This window comes from Saccoglossus kowalevskii, chromosome 6 (assembly GCF_978046115.1).
Source record: "Saccoglossus kowalevskii chromosome 6, keSacKowa6.1, whole genome shotgun sequence".
Lineage (NCBI taxonomy): Eukaryota > Metazoa > Hemichordata > Enteropneusta > Harrimaniidae > Saccoglossus > Saccoglossus kowalevskii.
The window spans coordinates 19,610,833-19,629,788 of NC_140646.1; the positions used below are offsets into that span (position 1 = coordinate 19,610,833).

General features: G+C 34.5%; 3 protein-coding genes across 3 annotated transcripts in view; 2 read left to right on the forward strand and 1 right to left on the reverse strand.

Annotated features, from left to right (window-relative positions):
• Positions 1–173, forward strand: part of LOC102807690 (uncharacterized) — a 14,072-nt gene extending 13,899 nt beyond the window's left edge. Inside the window, exon 17 of the mRNA XM_078009191.2 lies at positions 3–173. Coding sequence (XP_077865317.2) covers positions 3–36 — 34 coding nt within the window. The 3' untranslated portion in view covers positions 37–173. The remainder of the gene's footprint in view (positions 1–2) is intronic.
• LOC100374316 (TBC1 domain family member 31-like) lies at positions 101–18,152 on the reverse strand. Its single transcript, XM_078009190.2, has 23 exons — positions 18,097–18,152; positions 17,766–17,975; positions 17,044–17,199; positions 16,327–16,442; positions 15,952–16,130; positions 12,518–12,666; positions 12,174–12,333; positions 11,248–11,448; positions 10,580–10,759; positions 10,136–10,218; positions 9,679–9,825; positions 8,997–9,130; positions 8,592–8,725; positions 6,795–6,974; positions 5,744–5,923; positions 4,895–5,100; positions 4,197–4,425; positions 3,667–3,807; positions 3,255–3,371; positions 2,291–2,368; positions 1,867–2,020; positions 1,299–1,445; positions 101–916 (listed from the first exon to the last, which is right to left on the reverse strand). The coding sequence occupies exons 2-23, from the start codon at positions 17,840–17,842 to the stop codon at positions 771–773; spliced, it is 3,294 nt and encodes a 1,097-aa protein (XP_077865316.1). The 5' UTR covers positions 17,843–17,975; positions 18,097–18,152; the 3' UTR covers positions 101–770.
• The window catches only part of LOC100375321 (derlin-1-like), a 10,572-nt gene continuing 9,740 nt past the window's right edge, over positions 18,125–18,956 (forward strand). The window contains exon 1 of the mRNA XM_002734672.4: positions 18,125–18,677. Coding sequence (XP_002734718.1) covers positions 18,522–18,677 — 156 coding nt within the window. The 5' untranslated portion in view covers positions 18,125–18,521. The remainder of the gene's footprint in view (positions 18,678–18,956) is intronic.

The following is an 18,956-nucleotide window of genomic DNA, read 5'->3' on the forward strand; positions in this document are numbered from 1 at the left end:
AGATCCGCATCTTTATCAGATCCACATAGAGCATAGAGGAAAACTGAAATGATGTTACAACACATCTATGTCCTGTACACAAGTTACACTCAACAACTGATTTGAAAAGATATTGATATTTTATTCTTTTGTAGAGTTATAGTTCCATAATAAAGAACAATTTCTATAAAAAATATTATTTTTGATTATTGAATGATCAATTTACAAATTTGAATAAGTATAATTATCAAATATTAAGATTACTGTATAAAAGTGGAAGAACAAATGTTGACTTTTAGTCATAAAATACAGCTATACATAATTTTTTGATTTCTTTTTTATCAACTTTTAAAATACAAGTTTATTCAAAAGAAATGGCAATGAAAATGTTTAGACACAGGTCATTAAAAAGAGCTTGAAGAAAAGATGACAGGATGGAATCATAACACAATTATATAGATGTTTTTATACACTGGAAAACCTTAACTGGAAAGAGTTGCGTAGTTGTATCAGTTAACTGGCAGTGCAAATGAAAAAAGAAAAATACTGTATTTGCTCAATAAGAAGCATATGAACTTGCTCTGTTAAAAATGAGCTTTACCAAATCACAATTTAAAATATTCATGTACTTTTATTAAATCACACCAAAACAAACATTTTTGACTTATTTGTATTGTCAATTTCTTGTTGATATGCACTTCAACAAAGTAAACATGATAAGTCCTTATTTTCACTGATTGAAGGATTTGACTATTCTCACATCACTGCAATCCAAGGCTATGTAATGTTATTTATTCTTCATCATCATCAGAAATATAATCAGGTGGCGGTTTAGCTCTTCTGCTCTCTGAAGCAAGTTTTCTTCGCATGTCTCTAACCTCTCTCAGCAGTTCCTGTTCTCGTCTTTCAAAAGTCTTTCGTCCACGATCCAATGTAACTGAAAGTACATAGATCAGAGAAAAACATTACTTTTGGGAAAATAACAAAAAATACATGCACCTTTTGATTTTGTAAACAAGAAATAGAATTAATAAAATTGGGAAAGTTTTCAGGTTGCAATCTGGCAAAAAAAGAAATTGATATTAAACGTAGTTCTGAAATAAAACATCACCATCGTCATCTGTTAGTGACTATCTTTATATAAAGATCACATTTTAATTCAAGTTTGGTCAAATAAACCTGTGTAAATCAAGACAAATGAGCATATATTTATTTATAGTCCATCTTAAAGTATCTGTTGTCAAATTACACAGGTTTGACTGGGCAAACAATGTGTTTGAAAAATGCAAGACCTTAAAGTAATCAGCTGTACAACTCACATGGAACATCGCTATCCGGTGAAGAACTCAAATTATTCAAACATGTATTGTCAGTTGATGTGATGCCGTTTGTTCTGACATTTTCTGGTAGTAACGGACTTGTCACACTGTTCTCCACGTGTTGTGTTCTGATATCTCTTAGACGCTCTGTAATGAAATAACGACATGAAATCAGGATGGGTTTTAATGTCAAGATGTAACGGTAGTATCAACCATAATGGAATGAAGCTCAGATGCACATAATATACAATCTCAAAAAACAAAACAAAATTTGCCTGAATTTCTTTATGCTGGTTGATTCATGATGATTTTATCTATTAAAGGGTGGTGATCCCTGTGTCATAATCATCGCGTGGCATATACTAAAATTTTTGTTTGTAACAATGTAACATGTGCTGAATCAGTATATGTTCTATAAGACCCATATCAAAAAGTCGTACATGTATCAAAATTGTCTCTTTTTGAAAGCCCATTTTAGTCCCCCTGTCATACATTCATTGTTTGTGTCTTTCATTAAAAGATGGTGTCTTGCATACAAGATGGTGTCTATGAGAAATGCAAGACTCACCAAAAGATGCATCCATTGAATTCCTCAGTTCTTCGGCATGTTCTCTAGCAAGTGTGGCTTCTTCTTGTAACAACTGTAATCGTCTTCTCTCCGCCACTTCAGACAGCGCTTTAAATTTGTTGTATTGTTCTTGCTCATCCATTGCTGTTTCCAACTAATAATATACAAAGCAGTGAAATACCATAAACTGCCATGGAGCATTGTCTAATTTATTTCATGATCCTCCCTTGTGTCAATCGTAAGAAAGTCGTACGGTGAAATACTGATATTGTGTTTCCCACTGAATTTTCCCTTCACATCCAATTTCTACGTTGACTTGGTTATTAATGCTAAACACGGTTTTGAATACTACAGTAAATCACTTCAACAATAACGATATAATTGTACACCGGTAGTTGATATATCCTAAATAGTTAGCACTCACCTTCCCCTCTTCAAGTCTTCGCATTAAATCCTGAATTTCTTCTTCCATTTGTCTGTTTTGATCATTGTGACGCGCCAACTGAAACATGTACATGATATTCAATATTAATATTTCTCAAGTATGAGACGGTCATTATCATTGGTCAAAAGTCGCATGATTGTTCTGATAAATATTATTTGAATTTTCTCAGCATATTTCTCATCATTTCGTGTCTTACTAACCTTTGATGTCATAATATCTAGGACGTTAAGATTGTTGTATACAATAGCAAGATGGATGACACTTTTCGATAGTGCTTCTCCACAGGTTAATTTTGATTTCAGAAAGTGTGTTTTGTCACACGGTTTCACCACATAATTAGACACACCAGAAGTTTAAAAATAATAATAGATTTACATTGTGTAGAAAAGTTTGGACACAGTGGAAATTTCAATGAAAGTGACATTAATATATTGCCTGAATTCTCTATAACTGAACTCTATTTTCTAGCAGTTTGAGCCAATTTTGCACAAATGTGCAATGCGTTATGGGGAGATGATGTATATAACGGAAAACTAGCACCCTGGAAACTCACTAAATTAATTTTTTGAAATGATTTCACAATGTTAGATTACATATTAATAATAATATTCAACTTTATCATCTTATGTCACTGAGCATAATTCTGAGACTTGAATGAATAAATTTAATATTATAGAAACAAGTGTAAAAATGACAATTTTGACCATTATCTATGATATTTCATACCTTAAAGAATCCTCGGGTGTCCCCAATTTTTAATTTTTTTATTTTCAGTATTTTGATGTTATTAACTCATAATAATAAAAGTATGACAAACATAATGTATCTTCAATTTGATTTGAACCTGAGTTTAAACACAACCTCTTCATATCCATACTCGTATGGAGTTGAGTTTTGAAAATAAATCTCAATCATTATAAACATGCATTGGCTGGCCGCTCACCTCAACTGATTTAAGTTCTCTCTCAATATCATCCAGTCGACCTCTGACTTCAGTTTCCTTTCGCATTTGTGCATCGCTGTGTAATTGTTCAGCTTGAGCTACGGTTCTCTGGACGCCCTGTAGGGAGTCAGCATTAAACACAATTTTCAGTACAGGAAAATGTCTGGGAAAGATGTTAGAACTAAGGTCTTACTCCTTGCCAGTGTTTCTCATGAAATAATAAACATTTTAATATACCACTGGTACATGTACCATCCAAATTCTTGATAAGCCAAGTTCAAAAAAACTGCATATTATTATCCTGATTAATTGGCCAAGTCAAACTTTCTCAATTCCCCGGCTGACATACAAGTAGACATGGGTTTAGCACCAAATATCCAGGTTTGCTACTTTTACATAAGTAGAATCTTACCTTTCTGAGATCATGTTCTGTTTCTCTTTCCTGATCCATTACTCTCTGTTGTGCTCTCTCTTCAAGTTCATGCTGTTTCCTTTTGGCATCATAGTCAACTCTTCTATGATAATCTGCTTCAGACTGGATTCTAGCCAGCTCCTGAATAGACAAGGAGGGGAGAAAACTTATTTTGATTCAAATCTGGACTATGTGACCATCATCCTATCATAATAGCATTATAAAGAAAAGATAACTAGGCAATATCAAACACAATGTCAGTCACAAGTGGACATAAACCTTTGAATACCAAGATTTTGAATAATTAATTTGAATAAGTTTTGAACCAGATAGTGCCCAATGGCTTCAAATTTGATCAAAATTGTTTCAAAAATACATATATGTTTGTGAATGTTAGTTGATTTGGCCTCTCCATCCAGTCGGTGGCACACATTTGAGGTAGAAGTCGATTTTGATGTTCAAGCCCAGCTTAATAAGAAAACTAACAGTATTCAGTGATGGTTGTAGTGTTATAAAAAAAAAGATGTTACCTGTTCTAACATTTTCTTCTGTGCATACAATTCCATGTTTTTAATATCCACGTCTTCCATTGCTGACTTTGTCTCTTGTTCTCTAAGCATAACCTTCCTAGCCAACTCTTCATCAAGCCTTTTTAATTCTGTCTCTCTCTGTTGTTTTTCGTGATGTACGAACTTCCTTCTAGCGGCGTCTATCAGTTGCATTTCTTTGATACGTAGTTCTCTTTTCATTGCATTTAATCTGAAGATAAATATTTAATGAGTAACCATGGAAACGACCATAAATGCTTCATACCCGGTAGCTATAATTTGTAAGGAATGTGCTGGCAATTCATCCTACAGCTTTGACCTCAAATCATCCAAAACTTTGTAATTTGTATAAAAACTAGGATAGCATCAAAACTAATATAATTTCATCCCCACCAGCTGAAACTCTTATAATTGTGCATCGCCTCACTACTATTAGGCCATGCAAAACAAAAGTGTACTGGTGTTTCAAAATGGCGCAGTGGGGCGCCACCATTTTGTTTTACATTCATTGACATAAAACTCAGATTGAGAGCTTGTTACACAGATGCTTCCAATTCAAATTATGCATTTCATAAAAAAAAAAAAAATTATGCATTTCATCAAGCTCAAATTTACAGCCTCTTGGTAGAATCACAACAAATGAATGGACAGATGAATCTTTCCCATCATGCAAAACTGACCTGACTCTTTGATCCACAAGCTTCTGTTCCTCTTCCATCAGCAACTTCCTCCTTTCTTCCTCTGCATCCTTGATCAGTTCTTGTTGACGATACCACGCTGTCTCCTCTTGTTGTCTCTTCTCTGTCTCTTTCTTCAATTCCATCGCTGCCTGTCGCTGTCTCAAGTACTCCATTTCATCTTGTCGTATCCGTTCACGTTCCTGTGCCTGTTAAATTTACACATTTTTGTTATAACACATCTATTACTTACAACTTTCCATATGACAATACGATAATTGTGAATCATGTTTCTCAGAAATGCCATTTGAGAAGAGTGATCACTCCCCTATCACTTCACAAATCAAGATCCACAAGATCTAATTATTATTCTCACAATTCAGACCATTTTATAAAAATTCTAATAACATATGTTCCTCTAATCTCCTAGACCCTATTTCTTAACCATTTATATTGATATTTGAATCAAACTTGCATTCAATATACTAACACATTTTTTAAGAATAATCGACAAACATGACATAATCAAACCTATCAAAGTGGATATGGTGTTTTCCTATGAGATTACATGGTACATTTTTCCATGTCTTCGTGCAGACTAAATATTAAGATGACCTAGTCGTTATGCAGTGGGTGTTCGAATTTCATGTAAACAATGTATTTTACATACAGAACCAACATTCAACATGACACATTGTGATGACAGTAAATATTTGATAAACTAAAAATGCTACCACAATCCTATGAAAGAATGTCCATGAATTCCTGGTAAATGTTTCACACATAAGTCGAAGGATGCCCCTATTCCCTTATACAATGCTGAACCATCATAAATCATTGACTGATTCTTACCTGGTAATCCACAATAAATTTAGGATATTTATTGAACACCGGATATTGTCCTTTAGTAAGCGGTTTGAAATCGTCCAACATCCTCACTGGGTGTACATCGTCTGGTGTAGTGTCTTGAAGATGATACGCTTCTTTGATGACAGCGCCAATATCTACTGAGTTACGATGGTGAAAGAAATACTGAAAAAAAAAATGAATGTCATACAACTACTAAGATTAATGAAAATACTATTTTAATTATAAAACTTATTTAACTTGGATATACAGTAGATATAAATCCACAGGGTTCTCCCCAGGGCATTATAGAGTAGGGGTTCCTAACTGTAAAATTGTTGATGAACAATTGCACCAAATTTGCAAAACAATTAATACAATAACTGTCATTAACATATCCTAGTGTTATGCAAATTTGAAGTTTTGCTGGGGGAACACTGATCATGAAAGATCAGATTGGGGAACTTTTCTGGAAGGGTAATGTCACAGTTTATAGTATGAACTAGCACTGAAAAACTTGGCCTCAAACTTATGAGACGAGTACCATGGCCACAATGCTTGAAAGGTTAAAGGGTAAACACTGGATAATATCACAATGTATAATGGTTTTCATTGCACAAGTCTATTTTATAATGTAATATTTTTGAATGCAAAGACAATGTGACATTGTGTCAATGTTTAGGATTACTGCATGCAATCTTCCAATATTAGTACAAGTTAAATTCATAACATTAAATGATGTACATGCAAGTATTATCAGCTTGTCAGCTTGAAAAAAAACAAATCATGAAGCAGATCTAAAGAGTGATGGCCAGCCAATCAATGTTTTTATGAAGTATATCCACTATGTGTAACAGTTTAACTGCTCTTCCCTGGTTCACAGGTGAATTTAATCCATTGAAAGTTGCCAACATGGTCTTCTTCACTCAAAACCATGTGACCAGTGGAGCCTAACATCATTGTTGTGTTTGCACAAGTACTTATCCGCCAACACTGATATAATGAACAACACAAAGGGGCATTCTGAGAGAGAGGGGGGAGGGTATAATTAACTTACCTCAAAGTCTTCTTTATCAATACACTGGAGTAATGGTTGTCTTGAACAAATACAGTATGAAACTATTGTAATCAGGAAAAAGGACGGATGATTTGAAAATACATTGTCCCATAGCTTTAACCATTCATCTTTTGTTAAAACTTCAGAAAACAGAGTCTCCATCAACGGCCACGCATAAATCTATAAGGAAATGTGACGATATGATAAATTTATTTTCAGAGCACAAAATCTGTCTCTATTTTGTATTTGATTGTAATATATTATGTACATACACCAACATGAACCCAAGTCACATGATATTCAACCACCAATCACACGACTCAACCTCACTATAGATATAATATCAAAATGACAAAACATTCATTGACTTGGTGAATACATGGAATGTTATGTGATCTAAAACATGGTCCAAAGAATTGAAGCATTGTCCAAACCACTGAAACATGGTCCAAAGCACTGAAACATGGTCCAAACCACTGAAACATGGTCCAAACCACTGAAACATGGTCCAAACCACTGAAACATGGTCCAAAGAATTAAAACATTGTCCAAACCACTGAAACATGGTCCAAACCACTGAAACATGGTCCAAAGAATTGAAACATTGTCCAAACCACTGAAACATGGTCCAAACCACTGAAACATGGTCCAAAGAATTGAAACATTGTCCAAACCACTGAAACATGGTCCAAAGAATTGAAACATGGTCCAAACCACTGAAACATGGTCCAAACCACTGAAACATGGTCCAAACCACTGAAACATGGTCCAAACCACTGAAACATGGTCCAAAGAATTAAAACATGGGCTAAAACACTGAAACATGGTCCAAAGAATTGAAACATGGTCCAAAGAATTAAAACATGGGCTAAAACACCGAAACATGGTCCAAAGAATTGAAACATGGTCCAAAGAATTGAAACATGGTCCAAAGAATTGAAACATGGTCCAAAGAATTGAAACATGGTCTAAACCACTGAAACATGGTCCAAAGAATTAAAACATGGGCTAAAACACTGAAACATGGTCCAAAGAATTGAAACATGGTCCAAAGAATTGAAACATGGTCCAAAGAATTGAAACATGGTCCAAAGAATTGAAACATGGTCCAAAGAATTAAAACATGGTCCAAAGAATTGAAACATGGTCCAAACCACTGAAACATGGTCCAAACCACTGAAACATGGTCCAAAGAATTGAAACATTGTCCAAACCACTGAAACATGGTCCAAACCACTGAAACATGGTCCAAAGAATTGAAACATTGTCCAAACCACTGAAACATGGTCCAAAGAATTGAAACATGGTCCAAACCACTGAAACATGGTCCAAACCACTGAAACATGGTCCAAACCACTGAAACATGGTCCAAAGAATTGAAACATGGTCCAAAGAATTAAAACATGGGCTAAAACACTGAAACATGGTCCAAAGAATTGAAACATGGTCCAAAGAATTAAAACATGGGCTAAAACACTGAAACATGGTCCAAAGAATTGAAACATGGTCCAAAGAATTGAAACATGGTCCAAAGAATTGAAACATGGTCCAAACCACTGAAACATGGTCCAAACCACTGAAACATGGTCCAAAGAATTGAAACATTGTCCAAACCACTGAAACATGGTCCAAACCACTGAAACATGGTCCAAAGAATTAAAACATGGTCCAAAGAATTGAAACATGGTCCAAAGAATTGAAACATGATTCAAAGAATAATTATACACAGCCTAACTCATAAGAATATATCTCTATAAATTCTTATATGCATGCATACTCTCAATGTGATTTACCTACCTGTGTGGTGACATTATATCGAATAAAATGCTGTAACAATTCTTTATCATGATATGCAAGTACATTCTCTACCATTGATAGGACATTAATCGGTGGATTTGGGAAAAATTCAAACCAATGTTGACACCAATTTACTACAATAAAACACAAAACATATATTAATAAATAGAAATAAGCTGTACATCAATTAACACTAAGCAGTTTATGTATTATGAACCTCAACTGCACATATTTTGATCAATTTCCAATTCAAAATGGCTGCCAAACTAGGGTTTAACACTACGGGAAATCAGGAATCAATTTTAGATAGATAAATAGTTTTTAGTTTGCCATAACGTATTTAAAACAATTTGAGGCTACATAATTACATGAGACACATTTGAATGTTAGTGGCAGTACACTTACACAGTATAGTAGCAATAACTTCAAAGCAGACAAGCTGATTATTTTGAAATAGCTTGATAAAAGGAAAACCCAACAGGGGGAGATAATCCGTCTCGCCAAAGATGGCCGACCAGTGAGCAAGACCAGAAAGAGTCCTGTAATTAAAACACAAACATTTATTATTAATAAAATCCAATCATGCTTTAGATCTTCTTTATGTATTGTATTATGTATGTAATTCTATCAGGTGTGCTTCTAATAGAGGAATATAATATTATGATTTCATAATTTTGTTATGATTTTGATTTCAGTTTGAAATTGGCAATACTCATCCACAAGTCCCACCATATTTGATGGGGTAGCTCAAAAACTGTACTATAATTCACTGAGTTTGTATGTAGCACCCTTGTAGGATTCAATAATTCACTATCATTATCGCTCAAAATATGACTTCATTTTGAATCCAGATTCCATAAATCCCATTTGAAAATGGTTGTATGCAGGAGCACAAACTTATCGAATTGAAAGTGTCGAAGTTAAAACAAACACTGCTATCAATGTCCCTATGAATAATATAATGTTGCAAGGGTTATTGACAGGCAGATAGCGGCTTTCATAATCAGCTTATTTTGGTGCTTGCTGTATTAGGATAGTGTTCCTGCATATTATGTGAATACCTTTATCAATAAGACTGAATACATACCGTTGAAGTACGCGCAGCAGTTTTCTACTCTTAATTGGATACTGTTCATGTACGTTTGCCCAGGCTATGTGAGTACCTTTATCAGTGAGACTACTGTATGCTGCATGGTTTTCAGGAAGCCTTAACAGAGATCTCCAAATAAACATCCTACAAGAACAAAAGTGTTCAACAATTATTTTACAATGACCTCTAATTGATTTCTTATAGGTCTTAATGGTTACTTGATTGTCACTACTCTATCAGTTTTCCAATAACCTGCAGAGAAAAAGGATGGTAACAACATTTATTTCTGTTTCAATGCTTTCCAAATGAGTTTGATCTGTGTCCTGTGATACTATTGGTCAGAACAAGATCTAATGATGCAGATGTAGATAAATACATTAAAGTTATATACTGCACATTGTATGTAAGAATTATAATGAAAATAAATAAGTCAAGTATAAAAGGAATCCATTACCTATATTTGGATGGGTATTCACCGTAACCTTTCAGTATTGATATAAGTCTATCCATATTGAGACCTTCAGGCAACTCGCAAGTCTGTAGAGAGTTAAGCAATAATGATGTACAAGTCTCCCACGTAAGATCATGTCATACTGTAAAATACTTTATTTTCGCTGAAGGAATGATTCAATGAAAATAAAATCCAGTGAATATACGTTTATTTCTATAGTTTACATTCAACTCGTCAAAAATCAGTGAAAATAAATTCCGTACAAAACACCCAAAATGTCTTTTCAGCGAAAATTAATTTCAGCTAAAATAAAGTATTTTACAGTAAACAATTTGATTTTGATTTGAAAATCCCTACAAATCTACTACAGTTAAACTAGTGTCCTAATGTTGGGTCTCTTGACTATAGTAGTTAATATTGAGAATGAATAATAAATAAATTTATCACCTCATCTTCAAATGTTGGGGTTCTGACTTTCATGCCCGGTTCAATCATTCGTGTTTTTTTTTTGTCTTTTGTTGTCACAGTTACAGTATCTTTAGGTGTGACTGATCGCAACATTCGGGATCTTGACAAATCCGCTGACTTATCTTTACAGGACATGGCTTTCACCAATGGTGGGGGAGGCTGAAATGAGACAAGAAGTTAAAACAACGTACAAAAAAAACATAAAGTTTGGTCAACTGTTAATTGAACATTGAGTTATAATTTGGACGTGATTTTGCAAAAGTGGGTGGTTTTAAAAATATGGGCAAGGCAAATTTATGCAATTTTTTGTAATATCCACCAATTTAGTCAAAGTGGACAAATTTGATTCAGTGTTCTCCCCTGGGCATTAAGGATTCCCAACTATTTAATTTTGAATAAACAAAAAATAACAGCATAACAATGAATAAAATAGAGGTGATTAACATAGCACATTGTTATGCAAATTAGCTGATACTCTTTGCTATTTCTCTGGGGAGAACAGGGCGATGACCGGATTAAAAAACTATAAGAAGAAATCAAAATAATATTATGCAATATATGCGATTCAAGAAATCTTGGGAAATTTGAACAATGCATATGTGGCCAGATGAATTGATGAAGGACTTTAAATGCCATTTATTAATTACCTTATTCAGTTCAGCAGTCAGGGCTTGTGCACTGTATATATTCGTTTTTCCACTCTCAGTGACGGCTACGATAAATCTACCATGTGAGCTCACAGTTACGTGATGTATCCTATCATCTAGTGTACCGATGTCAAACAGTAGCTTACAGGTATTCACATTGACGAATCTCATGATGCCATCTTGACTGAGTACACCGACAACCTGGAAGTAGTAATTAATAGTCAGTAAGATGTTATTTAAATTCAAGGACAGCTATATAACACCAGCATGCAGTACAAATATTGTGAATAAATATGCCTTGGAAATATTTTTCTAAAAAATGAAGAAATATCAAAAATATACTGAAAAAAAACTCTGTCAAGGGTACAGATATGATTAATATGGTCAATTATCAATGCAATATATCCTCACTAAAACCCACCATTCATAGTTTTCATACTTTGTACAAAATTTTAAATGGCAAGCATAAAAATCGCAGTAAGAGAACAACACTAAACATGGACATATATAATACAACATACAAAGTGGAACCAGACTTTCTCGCGCTAACATTTTTTAAATATTTTTACAATATTTCGGGAAATGAGCCCTAACTTTGAAGCCAACAGACAAACTTTGAGTCAATTTTCAGTTTTTACTCAAACAACTCAATTTTTGTCCCAATCTTCCAAAGTCAACCAAAGTGCACGGGACTACCCAGTATTTTGTGAATTTGTGAAAAGAGGGAACTGGCGGCTTCTTTGTTTGAGGGGAGGGGAGAGTCAGCAGCAGTTACATCATTTTTTTAATTATTTACTACCTCTGAAATAATGATTGGTTGTATTATATACTAGAACACAATCCATCAAAAAACACTAAACATACATCCACTGCAATCAACTTGACGACAGACATCATGTGCTGCACTCTATGCAATTCCATCTTACCTGACTTGATCCACCATCAAAGCTTTCTGGTAAAAACTCCAATTGTTTGACAACTTTGACTTTATTTGGTAACTCTATTATCCTAAGTAGTCTTCTAGTGTCTAAAGCCCATATGTGTATGAATCGTGATTTTCCACCGGCCACCAACAATCTACCATCTCTGCAGAAATAAAATTAAGAGAACGCTGGAATCAAAATCAAACCTACTTTTCTTTAGACTACATAGTAAATATCGTTAATTCAGTTCACGAAAAATCTTATCCAATGGAATAATGAAAAAGAATTTAGAAGGATGTTCTAAATGTTTACAGTACCGGTATATTTGTTTACAGTATGACACTTACTTTGGAGTTGCAAACGATTTATACGCTGGTTTTTGTCCTGCTGGTATAGTCAGCTGATATTTACACTGTAATGTGTCTGATTCCCAAGCAAAGATAGAATCATCTTTAAAGCATGTCATGATGGTATTACTTAAAGGTAAGAAAAACACCTAGAGAAATTAACAAAAAAAAACTTGATTGACTGTCACTTGTAAAGAGAAAGTCAATAAAAGTGTACAGTGTAATAACCATGGAAACAAGTGATAGGTAGAAATGATTCAAAACAAATATAAACATAATATTGTGTAAATTTTTAATTGCTACATAGATATTTTGAACAGTTACTTAGAAAAATTATTACCAAATATTGCTAACTATTTATTATATACTTAATTGCTGGGTTTTATTTTCTTGCTTGTACAAATGTATATTAAAACTGTGTTGTATGCGTTGTTTTCTTCACAAACCAGTGAATTTGAATCCTAGTAAATATCTTTTGTGAAATAAAAACTGCTAAAATGAAACCCAGTGAGTGCTGTAGGGGTTTAGGAATGAGACCCAGATACGTAGCATAATTTTGAACAATTTTTTTTGTCTATTTTCAAATGTTGCAAAAGTGTCTTCACACTAGTAAAACAAAATAGTTGAACTTGTGCTGAGAAAGGTACTAAATACTGATAGAAATGCAATTGTGAACAGCTACGCGTGTCCATGTTTTTCTTCCAACTTAAAGGAACTGAATAAAGCCTAATTTGGTGTTTGTATTTATCAAGTTATGTATATTGATTATAAATTTGAAAAAAAAAAAAAAATGATTATCTTCAGAGTTATAATTTAAATATGAGAAACAATCAACCTGCGAAGGACTTCCGTTTGCGCCATCTTGCCATAAAAAACGCCCTCATGAGGTATAAACGAGAAAGGTAACAAAGCATGATGACGAAATAGTATCTGATTAAATATAAACAACTTAGGGAGCCATAGTTGGCTGGACTGGTGAATTGACTTCCAGTCTAGGTTATTTCGACTTTTTCGTTAACGTTATCTTACAAGCGTATCAACATACATACATTATGGGTGTGCGATTGATCGAGACAGGCATTTTTTTTTTCTAACTGTCTAATGAATGCTGTTTCTAGTACTGCACTGTGCGTGCAAATTATTTTAAAGTCTGGATGCTGAAGTATGCAATCTTGAGTTCGTAGGGTGGTGGTGGAAACATTTTCGTCCATGTATTCACAGGGCTGCACTGGCAAATCATGGGACAATTGTCACTCTCATCACTCACACTGGACTGAACTGAATCTTCACAGTATACCGTACTTCCCTGATCATAAGCCTGGAGGCATGAACACGTAAAGGAAAAGTAAAGGATGAGCTTTTACTCGAGGACCAACTCAGAAAAGAGTATTTTGTTTTGGGGTTAGACACTGTAACCATCTTGCTAACAACGAAAAATTATCCAAAAAAATTATTCGTTCACATCACTGGGCTCAGAAAAATAATACTTATTTTTGAAAAAAAAAAATGCGTCATTGATTTCCACGACACTTACAATGAAGAAACAAACATGTTCATAAAAACACACACATTTTATTACAATACGATTTACATACCGTCTGAATTAATGAAATAATAGGTAGGGTCTGTGGAGAAACAGTCTAAGACATTTATCATTATTTTCGTTTTGGTATGTTTTCGATCATAGGCAAACTCTTGACGCAAAGCAATTTTCCACCATGAGGTTTTTCAGCACGATTTGACCTGAAACAACTTTCTTTGACCTAACAGGTCATGTCTTTCATTAACCAATCAAAATGATGTGTCGTAATGATGAAATTTTCTGATTATTGACGATGATTTTTTAACGCAATGCGGAAGGGAATTACCGCAATGTTAAAATGCCATCTGTAGCACTAATTGCAATGAAAAAACGATGATTGCCTCCCCTCAAAACAGGTGATTCGCAATTTCCGAAAAGTAAATGACGGTTAATAGTAAGCATGGGTAAACTGAGTGTGGAGGAAGAATTTAAACACCTTTCACGGTCACCAACATGTCACATCATTCAAACCCAAGGCCTTTCATGATAGTTTCAAAGTAAACCATGCCAAATAACCAGGTACACGACTTAACGAGCACATTTTTGTCTTTTCGAAAGCTACGACCCAAAGATATATGGATTACTCCAGTATTGCTACATCGGGGTTCATCCTGAGTAAATGACAGAATAGAAAGGATGCGAACGTTGTGTACGTTCGCCATACACTTTGAAATTAATGCGAGTTTTCTCATAAAAGCACGAACCAAACTACATGTACCATGCCAATCACGATTATTATGAAATGAGACACACTTTTTACACGCATATTTTAAAGAATATCGTCAACGCCCAGTAAAAACACCCTGGGCTTATAATCAGGAATGCCCTCAACTCGATAAATACCTAGTGAAAATAGAAGGATGGGCTTCATACTCGGGAGGGGCTTACGATCGGGGAAGTACGGTACTTTAACGCAATTGGGCTTCCACTCTCAGAATACTGTGGTTCAAACACATAATGCTCTAACCCAAGTTTTAAAAAGCACATTGTGCATATAAAAATCGAGTTTATACTAATAGTACACAATGCTTGGCAGCATGAACGGCTATGTACAATGGCGTATACGAATGCAATCAGATACTAAAACGTCATAGCTTTGAAAAGTACCCGGATGTTAAATATGTTCGTTCGTTATTTACTCCCCTCCATGAATGGCCTCCATGGTGTTTAATTGCAAGCACTTCAAATGCCTATCCAAGCTACAGTTATTATTAAAACAAAATTAAACCACTGCAATATTATTTCGAATACAGTTTAGAATATACACAACTATACTATAAATTAAGGCTGCATTTAGGTTTGCTTTAACATATTCATATTATCAAAAAAAATTGTATCTGGTTGGTGAGCGTAGGAATTTTAATTTTTCAATGTTTCAATGATCATTGTATACAAGAATACCTGTAGAGAAATATATTGAATGACTCATATTTATCTTTCATTGGTGACAAGAATATTCAGCTTTCAAGGATTTTCATGCAGATGATGGCATCCAAGTTGAAAAACTGGACTGTGTGGGTCACATTCAAAAAAGAATGGGTACCAGCCTGTAGAAGCAATTTCTATTTGGTTTTTTAAAACAATAAAACAGGATTAGCTGTTTTTTAATCCAGCCTATTTTGCTGATAGCAGTATTTTTGCTACTAAATTAAAACCAAGTGAATAATCAAGTTTAACAAATTATACAATATATTGTTTCCTTCAAAACCCAGTGAACCTAGTGAATATCCCTGATACATCAAATCTGCTGGATTTAAACGCGATGAGTAGATGTGTTATAATTATATAGATTACTTCTACTGCAATTTATCGGTATCCCCACTGAAATGATATTGACAATCAAGTCACGTACCTTCAGAATTCCCACTGATTGGCGAACATTTAATTTTCTCTTCCGTTCAAACGTATCTAGATCCCATAGTTGGGCTATATCATTGGATGTTGTAAGAGCATAACGACCAGAGGCATGGATAGATATTGTGTGGATTGGAGTGGTATGACCTTTCATCCAGCTCACCAACTCCCTGGTGTCTAGAAAGAAATTATATATACATGTACTGTATACAAAATGTTTGCGAATGAAGAAAACCAGTTATAGAAATCTAATACATATTTCGACGATGCATAAACAACAATTAACTACACTTTTACATGCTGGTAGCATATTGATGTTAAAATGAAATTGACTCCATAGGATAAATATTTTATTAAATACGCATGTACTTACCTGTATCGTAACATTTCAGTGAACAATCTGAGAGAGCGACTAGAAACTCTGTTCGTCTTCGCAGCGTGAATGCAAGTGCTGTACATGCTGTACCAGTTTTCTGAACAAGCTGAAATCTATTCGGGTTAACAGAAATGACAAAGTCAAAAGAGCTTAAAAACTTTATATGATGTACAACTTTATTAGTTCTTGAAAACATGGATTTATGGATTTAAAGACTGCTACCATTAAAAAACATACTCAGAAATCCTTGAAATCCAGCAAAAGGGGTTGGGTTACTGTATTGTTCAAAAGTCTGAAATGAATATACCTGGCCACCAAACTAAGTTTTCTACAAAACATCCACGAAAATTGATCAAAAATGTTTTGAGTAGTGGCTTGTATGGCAGAAACATTCCATTGTATCTCAAAATTGTGTTCGATGACCTATACTAAAAAAAATTGATATGTAGTGTTATGATGGCTGCATATGGCTATCACGAAAATTGAATACTAGTAAAAGTTATTCATGGAATAAGGAAATGTTTTGCATTTTGTTTTTTGAAAAAACACCTCCCTTTTTTTACTCCATGAAAGATTTAAATATGAATGACTTGCAGGTACCAGCATGTGAATCATTATACAACAATTTTTGATAATTTACTGGGTTTTTATGGTAGCGAATTACCTTAATTAATATTAATATAGTCTACATGTAGATATTAAATAATATCTCACCTGTTTCTAAGAAGATCAAATACGTAGATGTTGCCTTGGTGGTCTCCAGCAACAAATCGATCTCCTGTGCTGTCAAAAGCTGCGTGTAAAAACCTAACATAGCGATTTTGAAGAGAAAATGCACTTGAAGTGTCATGTTGGATTTCTACCATTAACCTGAAATGAAGAAAATTGTTTTGTTTTTTAGTATACTCTCTAAAGTTACTGTTGCATATTAAGTTAACAGGTTTCAAGTACATGTAGACACAAAAGTAAATGGGCATGATCTGAACTTGGACCCATATCTGAACTGACACATTAGAAAACAGAATGCTGAATAAAAAAAAATTCCCAGAAAAATAACAGTTTATATGATATGAGCAAGTAGTTGTACAGTCATCAAGCAGTTGAAACCCATAACCTCACTGCCTAATAGTAATACCAAAGTGTGTTGGCCATGTTGGATGGCGAAGAAATATTTCTGCAAAAATGACACATGTAATATCTATATGTTTGAAATATTACAGCACTGCAGTGTAATTGAAAGGCATTTATATTCTCATATAAGAATGCCACAAGAAATATACCGAATCTAAGAGACCTTCTGTATATTTAATACATGATATACAAGAACACGAAAAACAAGAGAATTAATCAATTATGTCAATAATCCAGACAGCTTGGCTGTCATTATTACTGCCAACAGTTTTAATAACACAGCAACAAAAAAAGCAAACACTCACCCATTGTCACCTGAAGGAATCGGCTTACGATGCCATATTTTGCCGGAATCTTTCTTATTAACGTCGAGCGACTGCATTTTCTCAGACCAAATACCGACGACTGTCGCAAAACAAAGCTGTGATCAAAACAGTACAGATCAGGACTTGTTTCAAACGTGTCAATTTTGAAGTTGGTCGTTCAATCTGAGTCGTGGAAGTGTTGAGCTTAATCTGCGGACATAAGAAGCGTATGAATAATTAGGTGTGCTGTTGCCATGCATAAATCGTCGGGTCGAGTTAGTTATTTGAAGAAAAAAAACTTACTTTCAAGCATGTAACTTTATTTACGTACCTCGGCATAAACTTCCGTTTCAAAATGCCGCCAGGGTCACACAGATGCACGACGGGAAAGGTCACAAATTCGAAAACGAGGCCAACCATAAGAAAAGCAGATGTACTGTTATATCGTCGAAATTTTAATTTGATGACGTTAAATATTGTCCTGAAAAAACTAGGTTGCTCTGAAAGATTCGGAAAAGCATTGTTCTCGTTATTTTTTTTTTCTAAATCGCAAACCCTAATAATAACGACCCCGGAAATGAGGCTAACCGGAAGTTAACATTAGTTTCTGCGTCTTTGTGCCACGTCAGGTTTACGGCTTGAACAATTTGTGGTTTCTGTAATATTGCGTAGGTTTGACACAGAGTTATAGCCGCTAAAGCAAAGCTACAGTAAAGGGCTTTCGGTGGGAATCAGTCCCAATCCTAAATAATCACCATGTCGAACGATATTGGCGATTGGTACCGCGGGATACCGCAGATGACACGGTACTGGTTCTCCGGCTCTGTTGTTCTTCCGCTCCTGGCTAAGTTTGGACTTTTAAATCCCATGTACCTAATTCTCAATTTTCATTTTGTTGTCTACAATTTCCAGGTAAATATAAATTTTATTATTTACGTGCATGATTTGAGTTTATATTGCGAAATGTATGTCACGTGATGTTTATCCAGCGATATATGGACTGTGCCGTGCAAATTATATTACCATTTGATAGAGAGAGTGTTGTGCCATGGAGCTATAATGAGAATCTGTAGCTTTATGGTTATGCTGAATCATGCTATAATAATCATGGCTGCCTGAATGCAATCATGTCCGAGGCATACTGCATAGTGTTTATGTCGTATAGTACTAGTATTTAACATTCCTTTGTAA